Source organism: Saccostrea cucullata, unplaced genomic scaffold (genome assembly GCF_032062105.1).
Source record: "Saccostrea cucullata isolate Sc308-1 unplaced genomic scaffold, CSIRO_AGI_Scuc_v1 ctg770, whole genome shotgun sequence".
Taxonomy (NCBI): Eukaryota; Metazoa; Mollusca; class Bivalvia; order Ostreida; family Ostreidae; genus Saccostrea; species Saccostrea cuccullata.
Window position 1 is genome coordinate 60,119 of NW_026925606.1, and position 22,674 is coordinate 82,792.

The following is a 22,674-nucleotide window of genomic DNA, read 5'->3' on the forward strand; positions in this document are numbered from 1 at the left end:
GACTGTGTCAAAGATTAATGTGTGATGTTGACTAAGATTGGGAGCAGTATCTGTGGACATGTAGGCATGGAAAGCTATGTTGTCTGTGGCAGAATCAGGGGTTGATGGAACTAATTTAATTTAAAAACAACTGTGTGTGGATAAATAACTTAGGCGGAGAAAGCTTTGTTGTTGTAGGCATAGAAAGCTTTGTTGTTGTAGGCATAGAAAGCTATGTAGTCTGTGGCAGAATCAAGGGTTGGTGGAACTAATTAAATATATAAAAGGTATAGAAAAAAACATTTTTATATTAAAATTTTAACTCCTGTAATTTGAAACACATGTCGAAAATAAAAAAAATTATCAAAATAGTGATTATTTGTTTTGACAAAGTTATTATCTATTTTAAGAAAAGTGTTTTTAATTTTGAATTCAAAAGAAAGTTACCGTGTAAGCAGATTATTTAGCGAGGACTTAATTTTGGCTTTATTAGCGAGGGTGCCAAGATCACTAAACTTGAATATGGCTTTAAATTAATTGCGCTTTATTTGTAATTATAGCTTCTTACGTTAACTTTTTAAAATCGCTAAAATTACATATCGCTATAAATAAAATGCCAATCTTTAAGCACAGTTCGCTAAATTTGCGTCTCGCTAAAATTTCCATTATACAGTGTATTAAAGATTCCGATTAATATCGAGATCAATTCACCTATAAGTAGAATTTTTCGAAATTCACATAGTAATCTTTTTCTCGGTTCTTCCTTGGTGACAAATTTTTCATCTATTCAGTAGTTCTTTGTTTCATTTTTAATAAGCTCTGTTTGTAGGTCATTCCGACTTCCATTAGCGTTTTTCGATAGGATTGTCGTCCTGGGAGGTATTTCAGCCTTCCATTTGTTTTCACTGATATTTCTCACGAGATTCTCGACCTTTAACGACAGCTCAGTGTTTCTCTGTTGTTTTCCTCCACCAGTTCCTTTAGCGCCTTATTTTCCTCCAGGAGTTGGTCACTGATCTTCATGTACTGATGTAGATTCCTCTCCAGAGAAGAGAGGCGGGCTTGCATTGTCATCTGCCAATCGCTGGTAACATATGACGTGCAGAAAAGTGGAAAGTTAATATTATTTAAAACAGATCTAGAATTGCAGTGAAATTCATTTTGTCGCTCTTGTCGTTTTCTTTCTTAACACTATATGTTGTATAAGTAATGAGAAGACTGAAGACTGATAATATAAGTGGAATTCTTTTATCGTAAAGTCACACTGTCCTTCCGAGTTTTAGACAATAATCGAACAAGCGCTAGTGTTTAGATTGAAATAAATATTACCCATATGCAAAGAAACCAAAAATTTAACGTCACTTTGCAGTAAAAATACAATGTGCTAGCAAAAAATATACTTCTTTGTTCATATTGTATAGAAACTAACCAGTCTTCTGAAAATATTGATATCTGTATTATGTTTACAGTTTTGATGGCAGAGCATATAGTATATACTGAACAAAGATAGATTTATCTGTAAAATGGTGCATTGTTTATTACAATACATCATATACTATAAATCTTAATTCACCAGAGGAAATATATTATAAATCACAAACAACAAAACGCTATATAAACGTAAACTATATGATTTTATTTCAATATAATATCAAAACATTAAAAAAGACGCAATCCCGAAAAAGACGTCCGTGCTCTTCCATTGCTGTTTACAACATTATCTCCGTTTTCATGCATACGAATATAAACATGATCTCCGACGTTACCCTCGACAACAACGAGACCAGTCCCAGAGTCAAAGGATCCGGTCCCTCCATCTGCAAACGTCGATCCAGCAATTTGCCCATTGACGACAATCTCTACAGAGGCCCAGCCGTCATAGTTTTGAACTGACAGGGTCCATGCAAAGACATAAACTCCTGAACTCGGTATGATAAATATCCCATCGTCTCTGTGATAACCTTGACCTTTGTTGACCTTCACTGTGTCAAAGATTAATGTGTGATGTTGACGAAGACCAGAAGCTGTGTTTGTGGACATGTAGGCATGGAAAGCTACGTTCTCTGCGGCAGAATCAGGGGTCGGTGGAACTAATGAAACAATGAAAATTACAATTTTGAATGTAAAACTTAAATTATGGCAGGTTGATACCGACTGTCGAGATAAGAATCAACATTGTTTATAAAATATGATGATAATTTTTTGAAAAGAAAAGATGTTTTCGAAAAAGTGAAACCATTTTGAAATTCAACAGATAGACAAGCAAATTGATACTGACAAAATCTAGTCCCTGAATAGTATATTCCAAAATTCAGCCTACCTATCCTTTTTCTTGGTTCTTTGGTTGCATTGATGATAAACTGTTGATCTGCTCCGTAATTCCTTGTTTGATTTTTAATTAAATCTGTTCGTGGGCCATCGTCACTACCTTTAGCACTTTCCGGGAAAGCTGTAATGGGACGTATTTGAGCATCCTTCCGGTTGTTCTGTATACCACTGATAGCTCTTTCGAGATTTTTAACCTTTATCGACAACTCAGTATTTCTTCTGTTGTTGTCCTCCACCAGTGTCTTTAGCGCCTGATTTTCCTCCAGGAGTTGATCATTGATTTTCATGTACTGCTGTAGATTCCTCTCCAGGGAAGAGAGGCGGGCTTCCATTGTCGTCTGCCAATCGTTGGTCACATGACTTGCAGAAAAGTGGAAAATCAAAGTTGTTATAAACAGAAATGTAGTGACATCCATTTTATCGTTTTCACCTCCTTTTTGCGTTATTCTGTGTGTTGTCTTCGGTTTGAGTTGATTGATAAGATAAGAGGACTGTCTTCTATTGCAGTAAAGTCATTCTTTCCTACCGTATTAAATGCTATATCCACGTAAATTGTAAATACAAAAGTAGGGGAACCAAAAACTACCCTCTTTAAGGTCAAGATCTAGTAAATGAAAGGTGCCCACAGATTTATCAAATTTGAGAAATAAATTCCCTTATTGATGCTTTACAACTTTAGCTTGGTCAAATAAGGTGTTTCGGGGCATAATTTGTAGGTAAACAAGATGAAAAACCGTATTTTAAACTGTCATTTTCAATGAAAAATTAAGAAAACCAGTCATGAATATGGGAGTTTTTTTGGTATTCGGCAAAGGAAATGTATCCAGATTGCCTACAGTCTCTCAGAAAACGGTAATTAGTATGTTCATGGCCTCTTCTTTAAATCAATATCAAATTTAATATAGGTATCCGGTTTACTTTTCATATGATTTCAAATTGAATGACATGAAAATACCCTATTTTCTACACAATTCTGCTAAAGCCGTAAAGTACGGGGAAAAAAAAGGTAAAAAAACGATTTCAGAATATGTTACACTGGTGCTAAAAGTGTAATATAAACTGTAGAAAAATATACCAATCCAGGTGAATTTTATGAGGAAAAACAAGAGGTACGTGTTTGTGAAACACTGATGCCCAAGTATGGCAACATTACATAGCGAAGATTAAACTTTTCTTAAATGCAAACTCACTGGAAATACAATTCTGAAATATAAAATTAGGTTTAAGTTTTTTCATAGTATGGAATCTCAAAGGTCATGGTCAAAAGATCAATTAAGTTAATTGGTATCCAATGAAAGGTCTGCCACAAAGAAATACATATGTGAAGTATGGAAGCCCTAGCCTTAACCCTTCAAAAGTTATGACCAAGGTTAAAAATTTTAAAAAGTAGGTCAAACTCTAAGTTCAATTTCAAAGCGTCAAAAGTCTTGCTATCAAATGAAAGGTCTTGTCACAAGGATTATCTATGGGAAGTATGAGATCACTAGCCCTTAGTGTTCAAAAGTTATGGCCAAGGTTTAATTTTTGTCATTAGTAATGAAATCCCCAGGGTTAAGGTCAAAGATAAAGGTAATTGGTATCCAATGAAAGATCTGGTCAAAACTTAAAGAATTCATCTGTAAAGTATGAAATTATGAAAGCCGTAGTCCTATCCGTTCAGAAATTATGGCCAAGGTTTAAAATTTTCAAAGAAGGGCAAACTTCAAGGTTAAGGTCAATGGGTCAAAGGTCTTGCTATTAAATAAAAGGTGTTGTCACAAGGATTAAATACGTAAAATATGATAGAACTAGCCCTAACCCTTTAAATGTTATGGTCAACTTTTGCTTTTTTAAAAGTAGGTCAAACTCCAAGGTTAAGATCAAAGGGTCAAAGTTATTGGTATCCAAGGAAAGGTCTTCTCACAAGTATTACACACAAGTACTTTGACCCTTTGACCTTGGTGTTTGACCTACTTTTAAAAAAAGCAAACAGTGACTATTTAAAACTTATAAAGGGTTAGGGCTAGTGATTTCATAATTTACATATTTAATCCTTGTGATAAGACCTTTCATTTGATAGCAAGAATTTTGATCCTATGACCTTGAACGTTGACCTACTTTTTAAAATTTTTAACCCTGGCCATAACTTCTGAAGAGTTACGGTTTGGTCTTCCATACTTCACATATGTATTTATTTATTTTTTATTTTTTGTGGCAAGGCATTCCATTAGATACCAATTACTTTGATCTTTTGACCTTGACCTTGTTGCTATACGGGGGCGCATCAGTGTTTCACAAACACATCTTAATTGTTACTACTTTGCTTTTCCTCACAAAATTCACCTGGCTTGGTATTTTTTTCTTAAGTTTATATTACACTTTTAGCACCAATGTAACATATTCTGAAATGTGTTTTCATCTGTAAACCTGCACTGAGTGTGTTTTGTCTATATTTGATTATTATATTGAAATATTACTCAATATTTTCCAAGTCTATTTCATTTTCAAGTTCTTGTGTTATAAAATTCTAAGAATATTATCCACTTTTGACATGATATTTAGTCTCCTCCGAAGAATAAAAATTGTTTGTATCAACTGTCCTTAATGAGTTTGGATGGATTCAAAAACTTGTCCCTACCTATTCCGGAAATTAGGAGTCCCTTTGATATAGGTTTATATTTTAGTTTTTCTAACTCTCGCGAATGTTCGTGACTTCAAAAAGCCGGCATTATTGCTTCATCATAAACAAAACAACGCCGAAAAATGACAGGAACTGTGCGAATGGTGACGGAGGATTCACAGTTCCAACCAGAACTGACCAACGCTGGAACTAAACTCGTCGTCGTGGACTTTTACGCCACGTGGTAAGCAAGAGTTAAAAGAAGAACGATCCCGAAATACTTTCATTCCTCAATAAGTAACTAGATGACGATTTGTGTATGAATCATCTTAAGATTTTCAGATTTTGAAGATAGAAGATATGTTTTCTTAAACAAAATTTTCATTTACACAGAATTTTGCTCTTCGTTTGACAAAGGAAAAATTAATGAAAGAGGAAATTCGAACTTTTTTTAAAGAAAATATTGAAGTAAGAGAAATGAAGTATTGAATTTGATTTTTTTAAAAAGAAAGAAAGAAAAAATACACAATCACCAGTAAAAATAAAGTCAGCAAGTAAACACAATTTTGATATGAAGCTTCGAAAGCCTTAGGGATTTTTAAAGCAAGTTTGGATTATTATAACTTACCGAATTGTGCCGTAACATAAGTTGTCTTTAGTATAATAAAACACCTGTTTACATATCATGACATTATATATCATGGTACAAAATTTTTAGCGATACTGAACCCTATTAAATTGTATAACATACTGTAAACCATGACGACTTTATTTCGGGATTTACCAGGGTCAAATTTGTTGTGGGATTAATTTTTGTGATTAAGCCTATTTTTGATCTGTTGTTAATAGACACAGAGACTTTATAATAAGGACTGGTTCGCTGTGAGAAATATTTACAATGACGAAGCTCTTGCGAACTTCAAGAAAATTTCTCGCATGGGAATAAAAGTTGGTTTACAGGTATTATGATTCATGCCTCACGTAAATAATACCTAATCTTAATAATTTAGGTGAGAAATAATAACATCAGATCTTATTTATAATGTAGGTGTGGGCCGTGTAGAAGGATAGCACCCCTGTATGGAGAACTGAGCCTGAAATACACTAATGTTGTGTTCCTCAAGCTGGATGTCGACCAATGTCAGGTATGTAATCTGGGTCAAGGACTTCAATGTCTTTGCTTGCTTTTGTTTGCAAAACCATTTGCCTCTTTTGTTAGTATTTAAGGTGGGGGTGAAAGTATGAACGAGTATGAAAGTGTTTATTATATCGGATTACTTGCTTGGAGGTTGCTTAATGTTTTGAAATTGTTTACAAATGAATAACTCAGTGACGATTGCAACGGTGAACTGTCAGGGGCTAGCAACACCTCAGAAGCGGCGTGATGTTCTTAATTATTATAAGAAAAAGGGTCTTTCTATCCTGTGTTTACAAGATACACATTTTACTGATGATTTAGAACCATATGTAGAAGCTCAATGGGGATATAAATGTATTTTTAGTTCTTACAGGTCCAATTCACGTGGTGTTAGTGTCCTATTTAATAACAACTTTGAATTTAAAATCCATAAAGAAAAAAAGGATTGTGAAGGAAATCTAGTTGCTCTAGATATAACAGTTGAGGATAACAGATTAACTCTTATTAATGTTTACGGTCCAAATCTCGATTGTCCAGAATTTTATGAAAAAATTCGCGAAATTTTTTTGGAATTGGACAATGAATATTTCATACTATGTGGTGATCTAAATCTTGCTTTGAACCCTGCTATCGATACATATAATTATTCTCATGTTAACAATCCAAAGGCTAGAGACAAACTAATAGAAGTTATGGAGGATCTTCATATTGTTGATTACTTCCGGATTTTGAACCCAGAAAAAAAAGTGTACACATGGAGGAAAAAAAATCCATGCAAGCAAGGTCGGCTTGATTATATTCTTATATCTGAAGGTTTATCCAACTTAGTAGAAAATTTTACAATAAAACCTGGCTATAGATCAGATCATTCTATTGTAGTTTTAGAACTTAAGTTCAACTCTTTTGAGAGAGGGTGTGGCCTGTGGAAATTTAATAATAGTTTGCTGTATGACATGACATATGTGGAAAAAGTTAAACAAGAAATTGAAAAAGTAAAATTGAAATATCTACAAAGCAAAACATGTATTCATGATATTTTCGGTATTGATGACAGTTTATTTTTAGAAGTTCTTCTAATGGAAATAAGGGGAGTTACCATTTCATATTCCTCATATAAGAAAAAGGAGAGAGATGAACGTGAAAAATCATTAGTAGAAGAAACAGAAGAATTAGAGTTGCAAAATAAAAACAACACAGTTATTTATGAAGAAAAAAAAATATCTCTCGAAAATTTAAGAAGAGAAAAAATGCAAGGTCATTTAATAAGATCACGCGCAAGATGGGTTGAAGAGGGTGAAAAGCCCACAAAATATTTTTGTAATTTAGAATCCCGTAACTACATAAACAAAGTAATAAAAAGGGTTGATATTGATGAAAGTAATACAATTTATGATCAGTTTGAAATTTTAAATCAAGTTAAAATTTTTTACAAAAACTTATATACAAATAGAGACTCTGAACTTATTGATTTGAATCTCACTGATATTATTGATCAATCCGAAAGTAAAAAACTTGATGATGAAACATCTAGCATCTTAGAAAAGGAAATTGTTGAAAGTGAAGTTTTAGAGGTTCTGAAAAATATGAAAAATAATAAATCACCTGGAAGTGATGGATTCACAACTGAATTTTTTAAATTTTTTTGGAAAGACTTAAAATGTTATATTCTCAGAGCAATAACTTGTATTTTCAATAAGCAAGAATTACCAATTTCCCAAAGACTCGGCATTATTTCATGTATACCAAAGGGTGACAAACCAAGACAATATTTAAAGAATTGGCGACCAATAACTTTATTGAATGTGCTGTATAAACTTATATCTGGCTGCCTAAGTTATAGAATAAAGACTACCTTAGATTCCCTTATTTCAGATACACAATCTGGTTTTATCAAAGGTAGATATATAGGGGAAAATACACGATTTATTTATGATCTTATGTCATATACTGAGTCGAGAAATATACCAGGTCTCTTAGTTCTTATTGATTTTGAAAAAGCCTTTGACTCAATATCATGGTCTTTTATTTACAAAGTACAGTACAAGCCGTTTATTATCATAGCTTATTTGTCAGGCCAAAACTTTATAATAACCGACTATGATTATAACCATAGACAGCTGAAATTCATCTCCGAGGTCTGACATGAACATGACTTGATCAATAACATGCCTGCCGTTTTTACACTATATTAAATAAGTATTATAGTATTAATTTCATATTTTTAGGTTTATTTTGAAAAAAAAGTTAGCTAACATATCATTTTACTTTTTTTACTTACTGTTTAAACATTTTGTATAAATATATTCACTTTTCTAAAGCTTAATAATCTCCGAACTCAATCTTCTAGATGTCTTGGCATCCATCTTGTTAACTTTCATTTTGATCTACTTTCGTTTTTAGGTTCTATGATCAATTCAATCAATTAATAATTCGTTTGTTTTTTTTTACGTTGCAGTTTTAATGAAACACAAAACAAAAAGAGAAAATATCTATAAACAGTATATAAAAACGTACAAACGAAAAAAAAACATTTAGTTACAAAAATGTTTGTTCAACATTTCAGCATAACACAACTTGCTTACCAACTACACAATATTTACGGTATCAAAATTATGTTACAACATAACAGAACATGAATTAAAATTGTTTAATTCTTTCTCATTCTTTTTCAACCTTCAAGCTATTAAGTGTCAGGGAAAATTCATCTAAAACACAAGCCCAATTATTTTCTTCCTTGCACCCAAGCGCTAATTACACTTAATGGTGCCGTTTAATTGAAATTAAATTAATTGATACACTGATGTAAATCAAAGCCGCTTGGACAGGCTGGTTAAAAAGTTAATTTCACATCACTTCTGAATAAATTGGACAATTTATAAATGTGATTAATTATGACCATTGATCAGGCAACAAGCGTAAGATAGCTTGGGTAAATTGACACTTAATTTAGATTCAACACATTTTGGTAAAACACATTTATTATCAATGTACAATTAAACAAAAGAAGAAAATAAGATTGCGGATGGCTTCCTGTTGTTGTGTAATGTACTTTGTGAAATAAACAAACTTCCAGTCATCGCTCAGGTAAATGCGCTGGAGTGTGACTAATCCCCCTCAGCCAAGCCATTGTGTATAGATAAGCGACAGTGCATGGGCCACAGGTGTTGACAGGTGTTATCTTTTGTTTTGTTAATTGTCTCCAGAGTGAAAAAGGTGTGAAAAAAATATTACGGACGAAATTTTTCTATGATAGTAACCGAAGTACACACTTTTACCTATGATAATAACGTAAGAAATTAACAATGAATTATTAAGAAATGGTTTTGTGTTTTAAATATCTATGATAAAAAACGGCCTATGATATAAAACAGGTATTAAATAAAACGGCTTGTACTGTACTAAATTATTTTGGATTTGGAAATAAATTCATTGATTGGATCAAAATTTTGAATACAAATTTTAAAGCATCTGTTCTGCAATGTGGACATTTATCTGAACAAATACATATTCAGAGAGGTTGTAGACAGGGAGATCCTGTTGCACCTTATTTATTTCTCCTCTGTGCTGAAATCCTTGCTATTCTTGTGAAACAAAATAAAGACATTAAAGGCATTATTATTCAGGAGAAAGAACATAAAATTTCCCAATATGCTGACGACACTTCGCTTGCCCTTGATGGTTCACCAAAATCACCTTTTGCAGCTCTTGACACTTTAGATTTTTTTTCACGGTTATCTGGGCTGAAAATAAACAGTACTAAAACAAAAATTATTTGGATTGGTTCAAAAAAATTTTCAAACCAAGTTTTTCACCACCCGAGATGGAAGTTAGATTGGGGGTCAACAACCTTTCTCCTTGCTAGGCATAAATTTTTCAGTAGATTTAGAAACAATAACTGACATAAATTATGATCTAATTCTACCTAAGGTAAAATCATTGATTCAACAATGGAATCGACGAATACTAACACCCATTGGTCGAGTCACTGTTGTTAAAACCCTAATATTACCAAAACTGAATCATTTATTTATTTCTCTTCCTGCACCTAGCATTGAAAAAATTTCCTCATTAAATAAAGATATTTTTCAATTTGTATGGAAATCAAAATGTGATAAGATTAAGAGAACAATAGTTACTCAGGATAATCTGTCTGGAGGTTTAAAGATGGTAAATATTAACAATTTTATGAAATCCTTGAAATGCACTTGGGTCAAAAGACTGTTGACTGCAACAAACAAACCATGGTTTGATATATTCCTGGCAATTAATGGTAATGATGTTATAAAACAAATTTTAGATTATGGAGATGAATACATTTCTAATGTCATAATGTCAAAGAATAATCCTTTTTGGTTGGATGTTTTTAGTTCTTGGAAATATGTTATGAAAAAGGTAGAACATGACATGGACATAAAAACTAAGGCTTGTAATATTCCAATATGGTACAACTCAAACATTAAGATTGAAAATAAGAGTATTTTTATAGAAAATTGGTATCAGAAAGGTGTCAAAACTGTTGGAGATTTTCTGTCTGAAGAATGCATTTTTCTTTCAAAGTCTGCTTTCCAAAAAAATTTTAATCTTCCTACTGTAAATGTAATGCAGTACAATAGTGTTATTAGTGCCATTGCAAAATGTTTTAAAAATATGGCTATTAAGAGAACAATATTGAACAAAAGTTGTCTACCTTATTTACCTTTTTATTTTGAATATATTTTTTCGAATACAAAATGTTCAAAAATTATTTACAATGTCATAAACAAAAATTGTTTAAAGCCTACAGCAATTTCAAAGTGGAATTCAGAGTTGTCTTCTCATGGAGTGAATGAGATATGCACTCAAGATGTTTTTCGAGTGTGTTTCAAGACAACAAATGATTCTTCAGTACAATGGCTTCAATACCGACTTCTTCATAGAATTCTACCTGTCGGGTACTATCTTAAGAAAATAAATATAAAAACATCTGATTCATGTAGCTTTTGTAAAGAGGATATTGAAACTATTCAACATGTATTTGTAACTTGTTATGATGTAGTGGATTTATGGAGAAATTTGAGTATGCATATCTATAGAACAACTACTAAAAGAATTGGTTTTAATTTCAAAAATATTATTTTGGGTGAAATGCCATTCACTAAAGATAACATAATTATAAACTTTGTTATATTATATACTAAGCAATATATTTTTACTTGCTTATTACAATGTAAAAAACCAAACTTTCTTGGTTTGATAAATCATTTAAAATTGAAATATAATATTGAGAGGTGTGTATCAATTAATAACTCTAAACTGTCATTTTTTGATAAAAAATGGGACTCCTGGAAGAAAATGTTTGAATCAAATTGATATGTTTATTTTGATCTGATTATAATTTGAATGTCTTTAAGTATGTTTGCTTTTGATAATCGCTTTTTATGTTGGTGAACAATTGAAGTAGGGAATTATAAAAGCAGCCTTAATTTTTTCCGTATAATTCCAGTTAAATCCGATATTGTGAGTGAATGTAAGGGAGGGTGTGTGTGTGAGTTTAAAATCCTTTGTATATATACCACTATGTAGCAAGCAATTTATATGGAATTTTGTTTATATACAATGGAAATGTAAATAAAAAAAAAAAAAAAAAAAAAGGACTTCAATGTCAGGTATGTAATCTAGGTCAAGGTCTGTAATGTCATGTATGTAATCTGGGTCAAGGACTTAAATGTCAGGTACGTTATCTAGGTCAAGGACTTCAATGTCAGGTATGTTATCTGGGTCAAAGACTTCAATGTCAGGTACATAATCTAGGTCAAGGACTTCAATGTCAGGTATGTAATCTTGGTCTAGGACTTTAATGCCAGGTATGTAATCTGGGTGAAGGACTTAAATGTCAGTTATGTAATCTGGGTCAAGGACTTGCATGTAAATGTCAGGTATGAAATCTGGGCAAGGACTTTCTTGTAAATGTCAGGTATGTAATCTGGGTCAAGGACTTAAATGCCAGGTATGTAAACTGGGTCAAGGACTTTAATGTCAGGTATTGATAGATAAAACAAGACCTTTCAACTTGATGTGCTAAACTGGATTGTAATTTTATCCAGGTGTAAAAATTTAAAGATAAACAGATGATGATGTCAGGTGTTGTTTAAAGTTTACTGTATAAGGAAAGTTAATTTTATATTGTGCATGTTTGAAGATACAGTAACTTATAATTACTTACAGAAACTTTCAGAAGGTTTATAACGACAATGAACTTCTTTATTAATGAGTTTAATTTTTGAATTCTATCTTATAAGGAAACAGCACAGAGCCAAGGTGTAACAGCCATGCCTACTTTCATATTCTACAAAAACAAAGTAAAAGTAGATGAAATGAAGGGAGCGGATCCAGCGGCTTTAGAGGAGAAGATCAAGAAGTGGATGGGGGAGGGAGAGGAGGGGGCGGATGAAGTCACCGTCAAGGGACATGTGTGTTTTTTTCTCATACTGCATACAGGGTTATTTTCGCCCTGTGTTATATTCGCCTTTTTACACTTGCTAACAGTTTTGCACTGTTTTAAATTCTCTCTGTCATAGTTCTGTTAGAATTTATGCTGTGTTTCTAGAAATTGCCCCATTTTAAATTTGCCAGCCTGAGACAAGGGTGAAAGGAGTAAAAACATCCCTGTATACAGGGTGTTGCTAAAACGCGGAAGGGAACGGAAAGCGGAACGGAAAATGGAAAATTTAATTTGCAGTAAACTAATTCGCATTAAATTCTCCGTGTGAATGCTGAGGGAAGGTAATTCGCAGTACATTTACGTTTATTTTGAATTAAACTCTCCATGTGAACAGGGCATAAGTCAAACAAATAAAATAGATTCACTATAAATCAGATATAAAAACACTATTCCTGATGTTAAAGTCATGTTTAATGAAAAATGAAAAAAAAATGTAATATTTTTTTTAATTGTGAATTATTATACATTCATGAATCAAACACACCCTCCTCTCAAAACCTGTGTTTTGTATGCGATGGTCTTTAAAATACATACTAAATAGACTCAAAGTTCTGCAGAGTTTTCATCTGAACGTTTCATACAATGCAAATTCGTTTATTTACGAAAGCCCATTCATGAAAAAAAGATACTTCTTGAAATAGGCAGAGGGATTGATTGATTGTATATTGTTTAACGTCCCTCTCATATGGAGACGCCACCACTTGCCGATGGAGGGATACAATTTTTGTCCTATGCTTGGCACTTAGGGCCTTTGAGCAGTGAGGGATCTTTTTCGTGCCAGCACCTACTGGGGCCTCGGTTTATACGGCCTCATCCGAAGGACCGGTCTCCACGTCCCACAGTTGGATTCGAACCCGTATGTTCATAGGTGAAACTTATCCCCCTTCTGAATTAAACTGTTGTCTTCTTGTTTGTTTGGTTTTTATTATTGTAATTTACTTTTCAAGCACATTTACATGTACCAACCCCTTTCAAATTAGATTCTACATCAGCTATTTTCGAATAAGACACTGAGCATGACTAAATGAAGTTACATTTAAAAGTGGGGGTTTGAATACGTATAAGATACCTTGTGTATGATAAAATTTGTGCATTTTAATTCATTTAATACATAGTTACGTATTCCGTTTTCCCTTCTGTTCCGCTTTCCGTTCCGTTTCACGTTTTAGCAACACCCCTGTATACAGTATATTAAGTTTTTATTTCTTTGATTTTGAGCTGCAGTTTAATTTCATTAATATTGTGAGATCAATATTGTTCCTGAGGTACCACTGTATAGTGGATTATATGGGTCACCCTTCCTCATTGTAGTATTAATAATTCTCTGTCTAATGGAGAATTTTTTTTTTTTTATACAGATGGATCTGTCCTCATTAATTAACAAGTCTGGATGTGAGTGTCTTAACGAGTCTGATGAGCACCCTCTAAGTCACGCCCTCACAACCAAGGGAGGCTACCTCGAATCGGACTGTGATGAACAGGTAATTCTAACATATTCTCCCTGTTACTGCAAGATGAATTGCTTGGTGTCTTATAGGAACTTGTTATTTCTAACCACTACCCCCCCCCCCCCCCCCCCCCCCCCCCCGCCATCCTACCCCAACCCAACAATTTTAAAGAATGAACCTTTTCCACATGTGAATTTTGAATTCACAAGAAAGGAAAATTTTCTGTTCTAGAAGCTACATAAATGGTTAAAATCGTGTGCCCTAAAAATTGTGACCTGTCATGAAACTGTTCAATCTGTTTATCAAACCTTTTTTCACTTGTCAAATTCTGTCAAAATGTGATGGCAATATAAGTTGGAGTTTACCATAAGAATTACAAATCAATTTTTTTTTGTTTGCAGTTACTCATCAGTTTGGAGTTTACACAGAGTGTAAAGTTACATTCTCTGAAACTTTACGCCCCAGAGGGTGAGTGATATTTCTTTCTGACAAGACTTCATGTATACTGTTGAAAATACTTTTCATGAGGATAAAATTTTGTTGATACGCCATCTAAAATAGTTTCATAGGCATTTAATTTTGTTGTTTTGAAAGTAGATTGTTCAATATATAAGCATATAAATTTTTTTGTGAGATTTAATTTCGTTGATAATTCTTTACATCAAAATAAACAAAATTTTATAAGATATGAAAAATTTTCTAATCCGGACACCACAGTTTCTAAAGAAATTGGCCAGATCAGATAAGACAATGTGACGTATTAGACAACATTTAAAAGTATTGAATTTACTGGAAGGGACTTAAGACAAGATTACACAAAATCCGGATTAGACTGGTTTCACTGTACATGTACAGTAAACCACACTTATTACTCCAGAATTAAGGAATAACATGCATAACTTACAGTATTTATATTAATGTCAAGTGTAATATATAGGTCAAGGTAAAAGTTAGAGCCTCAAGGTCATATCTGATGCACTTAGTGATTTACAAAGAATAGTTGAATCTAGAACTATTGAGTTAATTACATTTTGATAATATTTGCATGGTTATTTACGTTTATAATATAATTTTCAGAAAATGGTCCGAAGACAGTAAAGATATTCCAGAACCTTCCACGATCTCTAGACTTTGATCAGGCAGAAAACATGGAGGCAGTTCAGACGTTAGAGTAAGTTGGTATTATTGATATTCTGTGACTATGAAGCTGGTTTTGTATCAGGGTTAGATACACCTGTATTTCTGTTTCCAGTCAAAAGTCTTTTATTATATATAACAATCCTGTCAAGGCTTTGGGTATAACAAATAAACATTTTAATAGAAGTACACTTTACGCTTTTAAATATGTATATATATATAACTAAACTAATAAACTAATGTTACAAAGGCTTAACTTAACAAATCTTATAAATGATGCTACTAACTTTACAACCAAATCAGGAACATGTATTGATCTCATTTTGACCAATAATACCAGCTTAATTGCAAATCATGATACAACAGCACCATTCTGTAGCTCTCATTGTGTGACTAGTGTAGAAGTAAAATTCACTATATACAAACAGTATGCTTACAAAAGACAAGTGAGAAATTATGAAAATGCAAACTATCGTCAAATAAATGAGGAATTATTACAAGTTGACTGGGATAATACAGTATTCAATTCTGGAAATATTAATGAAATATATTCTAATTTTGTCTGTACTTTAAATAAGTGTATTGATAAACATATTCCTAAGAAAACAATAACCATCAGACCAAGGGATAAAGTTTTTATGAATAATACAATACGCAAACTCATGAGAAAACGAAATAGAACTCACTATAAAGCAAAACATACAGACAATCCTCTGCATTGGCAATCATACAGAGAACTTAGAAATACAGTCATTGATGAAATTCGAAAATCCCGGGAAAGATATAATAAAAAAATGTCTTCAATGATTGATAAATCAATTCCTCCTGGGAAATGGTGGAGAATTGTTAAATCAATATCAAAACTTAATAAAAATTATGTACCCTTACCACCATTAAAATCAAATGGTAAACTTATTTTCCATCCAGTTGAAAAAGCTACAGTACTAAATAAATACTTTGCCCAAGTTTCCTCCATTGATAATGAACCAGATATTCCTCTTCATGGACCTGGTCCACCACAACAAAATAACATTTTCTCTGAAATGCTTATCACCGAAGCTGAAATTTATGACCAGTTAACTATCATTGATAACAGTAAACCACCTGGTCCTGATGGCATATCCCCAAGAATACTAAAAGAAATATCCACATCTATCAAAAAGCCCCTAACAACTCTCTTTAATATGTCATTAAGGGAAAAGAAATTACCAGATATCTGGAAGTTATCGCAAATAACACCAGTTTTTAAAAATAAAGGGAGTGCTCAAGAGGTATCTAATTATAGACCAATATCTCTAACAAGTGTCTTGTGTAAATTGATGGAAAAAATACTGTTTAAACATTTATATAACTTTATGAAGGACAATAACATATTATACAAATATCAGTCTGGCTTTCAACCTGGAGATTCAACTGTTAATCAACTGGTAGAAATATATAATACTATCATTTCGAATCTTGATAAAGGTAAAGATGTAAGATTTATTTTTTGTGATATCTCTAAGGCATTTGATAGAGTATGGCATAAAGGCCTTTTAACAAAGCTAACAAATTATGGTATAAATGGCAATGTACTAGGTTGGATTGAGAATTATTTGTCTGATAGACAACAAAAAGTTGTAATAGATGGTTTTACATCAAACTCTGAAACAGTAAATGCTGGAGTTCCTCAGGGTTCTGTCCTAGGACCATTCCTATTCCTTTTATATATTAATGATATTTGTGATGATCTAGTGAACCATATAAGACTTTTTGCTGATGACACTTCTTTATATGCTATTGTAGATAAAGAAAATGTTACACAATCACTTACTGATGATTTAGAACAAATTGATAAATGGTCAAAGAAATGGCTTGTTGATTTTAATCCTAACAAAACTGTAAATTTAAATTTTAGTAGAAAAAATATTGTATATTCTCCTGTTAAATTTGGTGAATATGGCCCACCTATTATTCAAAATGATTCTCATACCCATTTAGGTTTACATTTCCAAAGAGATGCTATGTGGACATCACACATACAGATAATACACGAAAAAGCTTCAAAAAGATTAAACATTCTTAGAATGCTCAAATACCAGGTGTCACGTAAAACACTCACTAAAATATATTTTGCTTTTGTTCGACCTGTGCTTGAGTATTCTGATGTAGTGTGGGACAATTGTTCTGAAAAAGATTCTAAACTCTTAGAAGATATACAAGTTGAAGCAGGTAGAATTATTACTGGATTAAGGTGTAACTCTTCTCGTACAAAATTGTATGATGAACTTGGATGGGATCTCCTAAAAACAAGGAGAAAAATTCATAAGTTAATATTATTTTATAAAATTATTAATGGTTATTCTCCACAGTATCTGTATGATCTGATTGAACCTTATCGCCCATCTAGTCATTCGTATAATCTTAGAACTAATAATGCTCAATTCAAAATTCCTAATATTAGAACAACATCTTATATGAAAAGTTTTCTCCCCTCTACAGTCAAACAATGGAATACCTTGCCAGATTATATTAAAAATGCTCCAGGAATATGTTCATTCAAAAGTCTTTTAAAATCTCATTTCTGTAGGAAAAGTATTGAACTTTTTAATTTTGGAAAAAGAAAGTATAATATAATACATTGTCAGATAAGGAATAATGCTAGTAATCTGAAAGCAGATTTATATAATCAACATTTAGCTGAAACTCCAATGTGTGAACATTGTACTGATTGTATTGAAAATGCCTATCATTACTTTATTGTTTGTCCTAAATATACAATTCCAAGAGATGTACTCTTTCAATCAACACATAATATTATAAGCTGTGATAATATTCCCGAATGTGATTTATTTTTAAATGGTAGTCCTAACCATGGACTTGACATTAATATACAAATATTTGAAGCTGTACATACATTTATAGCAGCAACAAAACGTTTTATATAAACACTGTCATATCTATATATAGATATAATTTTTATTTGTTAGAAGTACTCCCAAACCGGTACTACTTTGTATTTTGTCTCCCCCTGTAATTTTCCCTTTTTGTTATTTTGTTCATTCTATTTTTCTCTTTTGTTTAATTTTCTACATATGACTTTTTCAGTTTTTTTTCTCTGTTTCTTTGTTCAATTTTGTTTGTGTTTCTTTTTTCTTCTTTTGTACATTCTTTTAATATCATTATTTGTTTTGTACCTTGACCTAAATGTAGGGAGAAGGCTAAAATAGGCTGCGCCTGCTGCCCAATCCTATTCACGACAACATCTGTGAATAAAATATTGTTTAAATTAAAATATATATATATATATGTTACAGTAAATATGTGTAACCAGGAATTTCACGTATTTCCTGAATTTTAGGAAATACATGAAATTCCTATTCTGCTTAGGGAATACACGTATTTACTAATTACAGTTAGGAAATACATGTAATTACTGAACTTTTTAATACTTTTTACACATATTTACTGACTGTGTTTTCGTGGGATAATATAAAATTTGAATCATAAAATATGAATAGATACACAGTATAATCAATGTTCATATAAGTGAGCATACCATATGTAAATAAATACTATTTGAAATAAACTTTTATTTATGTATAATTTTTGAAAATGTGTTATTTGTAAATTTTAACTTAAAATATAATGATACTCTGCCTTCATTTTTACTGGTATGTGTTTTCTATATCACAACATACTTAAACTAACTTTCAATTATTTTTATATATTTTAATCTGAAAATCTAAAATCGCTTACTAGCATTTCCTATTCTATTAGATATTCATACAATGCTACAGGTTTTAACAGTAGATTTAAATCCCTGAAGCATCTTATTTGTAAATAAAACAATTTTTATGATGTGATCATGTCTCCTCAAAAATGCAGCAAACCACCCACCCCTCCCCTGGTAAAATACACATAATGTAACGATATTAAAGTCAGGAATTAAAATTAAATTTTACTTTGAGGAATTTTCAACCCTAACAATTTTAATAATTCAAAATAATAAAAAAAAGAATTGGGTTTGAATTAACTGAAAACTGCAAAACATATCTATTTTACCATAATTTTAAAGATGTGAGACTCGAATAAACAGAAGTACCCTTAAAATCACCATTTACAATTCGTACATTTTTTTTATAAATGTTATAATAAAAATTATTTAAAAACTATTTCAAATACGTTATTCTGATGCTAAATGATCTAAATTTATAGCTTCTTTAGAAATATTTTCGAAATGTAAATATTAGAAACTTCATTTTACATAAGAAGTACAATAAAGGAATTCAAAATTAATGCATAACGTCAGCTTTGTAGAAACAATTCTTATCAAATGCTGCTTTAAAAAAAAAGGAATTTTAGTATTTGTATGTTTACTGAATGTTTAAAAGGATATGCATATATTATTCATCCTGCTTTGTTCAGTAAAAAAGTGTAAAATTGGCTAACATTTTCAGTAAATACACGAATTTCCTAGTTTTTCAGTAATTACATGTATTTCCTAAAACAGCCAGTAAATACATGTATTTACTGAATGATTTAGGAAATACATGTAATTCCTGATTACACATATTTACTGTAACATATATATATATATATATATATATATATATATATATATATATATATATATATATATATATATATATATATATATATATATATATATATATATATATATATATATATATATATATATATATATATATATATATATATATATATATATATATATATATATATATATATATATATATATATATATGATGCAATTTGCATAAAATTTCCCTGAAGTATTAATATTTATTATAGGTGAAATAGCACTTAATATAAACTCTGCATGTATATTTGATTTAATGATCACTGTTTCATTTATTTTTCATCTCAGTACTTGCAGTGATTTTTTTTTTTTTTGCCCATTATGGTACATTCTGACTACATCTCATTGAATTTCATTTTAGTTTCCCTCTTCTCATAGAAATCTGTAAAATTTCCCTTTTTCCCTTTTGAAAAAAATTGTCAAGGAAGATAACTCATCTTATGCTGTTTTACAGACTGAGCCCAGCAGATCTGAAGGAAGGGACTCTGATACCTCTACGTTTTGTCAAATTTCAAAATGTCGGAAATGTCACGGTAAGTAAAACTTTGTGGTGATCATAGCCTTAATCAAAAGGCTATGGTGGTTTTCTGGGGAGAAAATATTGGTTCAGTTTTTGAGTTTTGTCTCTTCATAACTCAAAATAGACTTTGCCTGCTGCCCAATCCCATTCATTTTTTTGTGAATGAAATTATGTAATTAAATATATAAATAACCAAAAAAACCCACAAGATATGTAAAATTTACACCAACAGATATTATAGAATTCATAGTGCAGTACATGAATTTAATTCTTGTTTTTCATAAAAGTGGTGTGTATGTTGACAAGGGCAATAATTCTGTAGGAATAAAAACGAAGGGGTCCAAACTTGAAAAAAAAATCAAATTAAAATCTGTGTCTGTGCAAATTATTATCAATTCTAATGAAGGACTGTAAAAATCAATATTTGTTTTATTTCAGGTATTTATCAAAGACAACCAGTCTGGTTCAGAAACCACACAGATAGACTACTTTGGTTTTGTTGGTTCACCTGTAGACACTACAAATATGGCCGAATTTAAAAGGGTGAGTAACAATGTAAAGCATGGAACAACATGTGAAGGGTTACAAAAGGTCAGCATGAATAATTATTAGTAGAAAGCCAAACAAACAAAATTAGTGGATCTCAATCCTTGAGATGGAGAGTTTTGTTATTGATTTTTCCAAAAAAATATATCTCTTATCTTATGAAACATACTTTGATAAAATAAACATATGTTTATAAAGGAAACTCTTTTAAGGTCATACGCAACGTAGTTTGAACTTTATTGGGTTCTTCCCTGGAGTTGAAGAGTTCCACTAAATGAAGGGCCTGTGTGCAAAACTTTTAATGTCTATATATGGATTTGTACACCTCTTCTAAAACAAATTTTGATGAAAAAAAATCTGGAATTTATGTTTTATATTTTTTGTACCTTTTTCTTGAATAATGCAAAGATTTTCTTAATTTCATATCTTTTCAAAAGCCTTGGTAATGCATGCTGTTTTTTAGTCTAAGAACATGTAATGGTATTATAAGTTTAAATATAGAATATCTTGAAAAATTATTTATAGTAGGTAAAGTATGTTGCGTATGTCCTTAAAAGGTTATTGCTTGGACAATTTTCAAGTTAAAGTATATTAATATGGTTGCCTCAGCCTTGCAGAACTTTAACATTGTGATTTAGTTTCTAGTATATACTTTTAAAAAAATCACTCTCTTATTAATTTCGCAAGTGGAGCTTGTCAATGAGTTATCAATGAATGAATTCCAAAGGGGTGAGGTCAACATAGATAGAGTTATCTCTCTTTTAACACAATTGTATCTGAATGAAATTTAAAGTAGAAATATTTAACAGTTAGCGTATTTAAATTTTGCCACACTGCGGGTGGGAAAAAAATGATAGAAGGAAAACGGGCATTAAAACTTTGAAACCTGACATTAATTGTTCCACAGAGATCAGCAGAATGAGGCAACAAACAAATTTAATGAAAAGGAAATAAAGTTTATTTTCAGTTTCAGAATATAGAAAATATTTACTGTATTCAAGTCAATCATGATTTTTTTTTTATTCTACAGGTTGCTGGCAAAAAAGGAGAGAGCCACTGACAGTCAATGTATCTTAGATTTCTATTGGTGAACGGGGAGGGGGCTTATACAGAAGGAGGAGAAACACATCTATCTTATCAACTACATGTATAACATTATTTCTGAAGATACGATATTTGATTATAGACAGTTCATATAAATATTTAATTTATCGTAATAAAGAAATATGAAGTATCTTTTATATAGAACAAAAAAAGGTCGTGTTGAAACTTTCAAATAACTGTAAAATCAGCTAATATTCTGAAGATTTACTGCCTGACTTATGTGTCAGTTATGTCTTTTTATGCTATGGACATTTCAAAAAGTGATGTACACATTAAAGAAGTATAAGGCTTCTTGTAACATGTAGAGGATATGATTATTTGATAAAATTAAGGAATATTTTTAATTTATATAAAATCTGTGTTCAGATTCTGAATGTTTAAATATGAAAAAGAAAGAAACGATGCTTCATTCATGAACAATTATTGAAAAACATTGATACTTGTAACCATGATTTTCTCCTTAAAGTTGACATTTATATCCACAAATATTTTGAATTAATGTATTCACTCTGAACTTTGTTCACAGCTAGTGGAGGAGTATGTTTGATATTTTAAACAATGCCTATGGATGTCAAAATCTTGAAAATTGTTCTAACATTAAATTATTTTAAATATCAAAAAACTTTTATTTTTATATAAAATAATTTTGAGTAATTTATTTAGATGACCACTTTAATCCCTGAAATCCAGTTTCCAATTTTGTTTCCAGACTGTATTAAAGCTGAACACGACTCGTAAATAGGCATACTCCATTTTCGATAGCATTATCTACGTTTTTTTCGTTGACTGGCAACATCACAGTTTGTACAGTA

At 31.2% G+C, this 22,674-nt stretch overlaps 2 protein-coding genes across 2 annotated transcripts; one reads left to right on the forward strand and one right to left on the reverse strand.

Annotated features, from left to right (window-relative positions):
- Positions 1-1,633: 1,633 nt before the first annotated feature.
- On the reverse strand, positions 1,634-4,994 carry LOC134269333 (heavy metal-binding protein HIP-like). The gene is made up of 3 exons (XM_062751527.1): positions 4,925-4,994; positions 2,300-2,667; positions 1,634-2,069 (listed from the first exon to the last, which is right to left on the reverse strand). The coding sequence occupies exons 2-3, from the start codon at positions 2,637-2,639 to the stop codon at positions 1,639-1,641; spliced, it is 771 nt and encodes a 256-aa protein (XP_062607511.1). The 5' UTR covers positions 2,640-2,667; positions 4,925-4,994; the 3' UTR covers positions 1,634-1,638.
- On the forward strand, positions 4,980-22,484 carry LOC134269332 (thioredoxin-like protein 1). Its single transcript, XM_062751526.1, has 9 exons — positions 4,980-5,150; positions 5,955-6,051; positions 12,323-12,493; positions 13,884-14,006; positions 14,375-14,441; positions 15,051-15,144; positions 20,147-20,225; positions 20,651-20,755; positions 21,789-22,484. Exons 1-9 carry the CDS (start codon positions 5,050-5,052, stop codon positions 21,816-21,818), a joined length of 867 nt encoding a protein of 288 aa, XP_062607510.1. The 5' UTR covers positions 4,980-5,049; the 3' UTR covers positions 21,819-22,484.
- Positions 22,485-22,674: the final 190 nt, after the last annotated feature.

What these genes read in the sequence shown, in the direction of transcription:
- LOC134269332 (XM_062751526.1), top strand. Translation starts at nt 5,050, where the DNA reads ATGACAGGAACTGTGCGAATGGTGACGGAGGATTCACAGTTCCAACCA. An exon ending in GTGGACTTTTACGCCACGTG is followed by an intron (nt 5,151 to 5,954) that starts GTAAGCAAGAGT and finishes TTTATAATGTAG; the next exon opens with GTGTGGGCCGTGTAGAAGGA. An exon ending in GAGGCAGTTCAGACGTTAGA is followed by an intron (nt 15,145 to 20,146) that starts GTAAGTTGGTAT and finishes GCTGTTTTACAG; the next exon opens with ACTGAGCCCAGCAGATCTGA.
- LOC134269333 (XM_062751527.1), bottom strand. Translation starts at nt 2,639, where the DNA reads ATGGAAGCCCGCCTCTCTTCCCTGGAGAGGAATCTACAGCAGTACATG. An exon ending in AGAACCAAGAAAAAGGATAG is followed by an intron (nt 2,070 to 2,299) that starts GTAGGCTGAATT and finishes TTGTTTCATTAG; the next exon opens with TTCCACCGACCCCTGATTCT.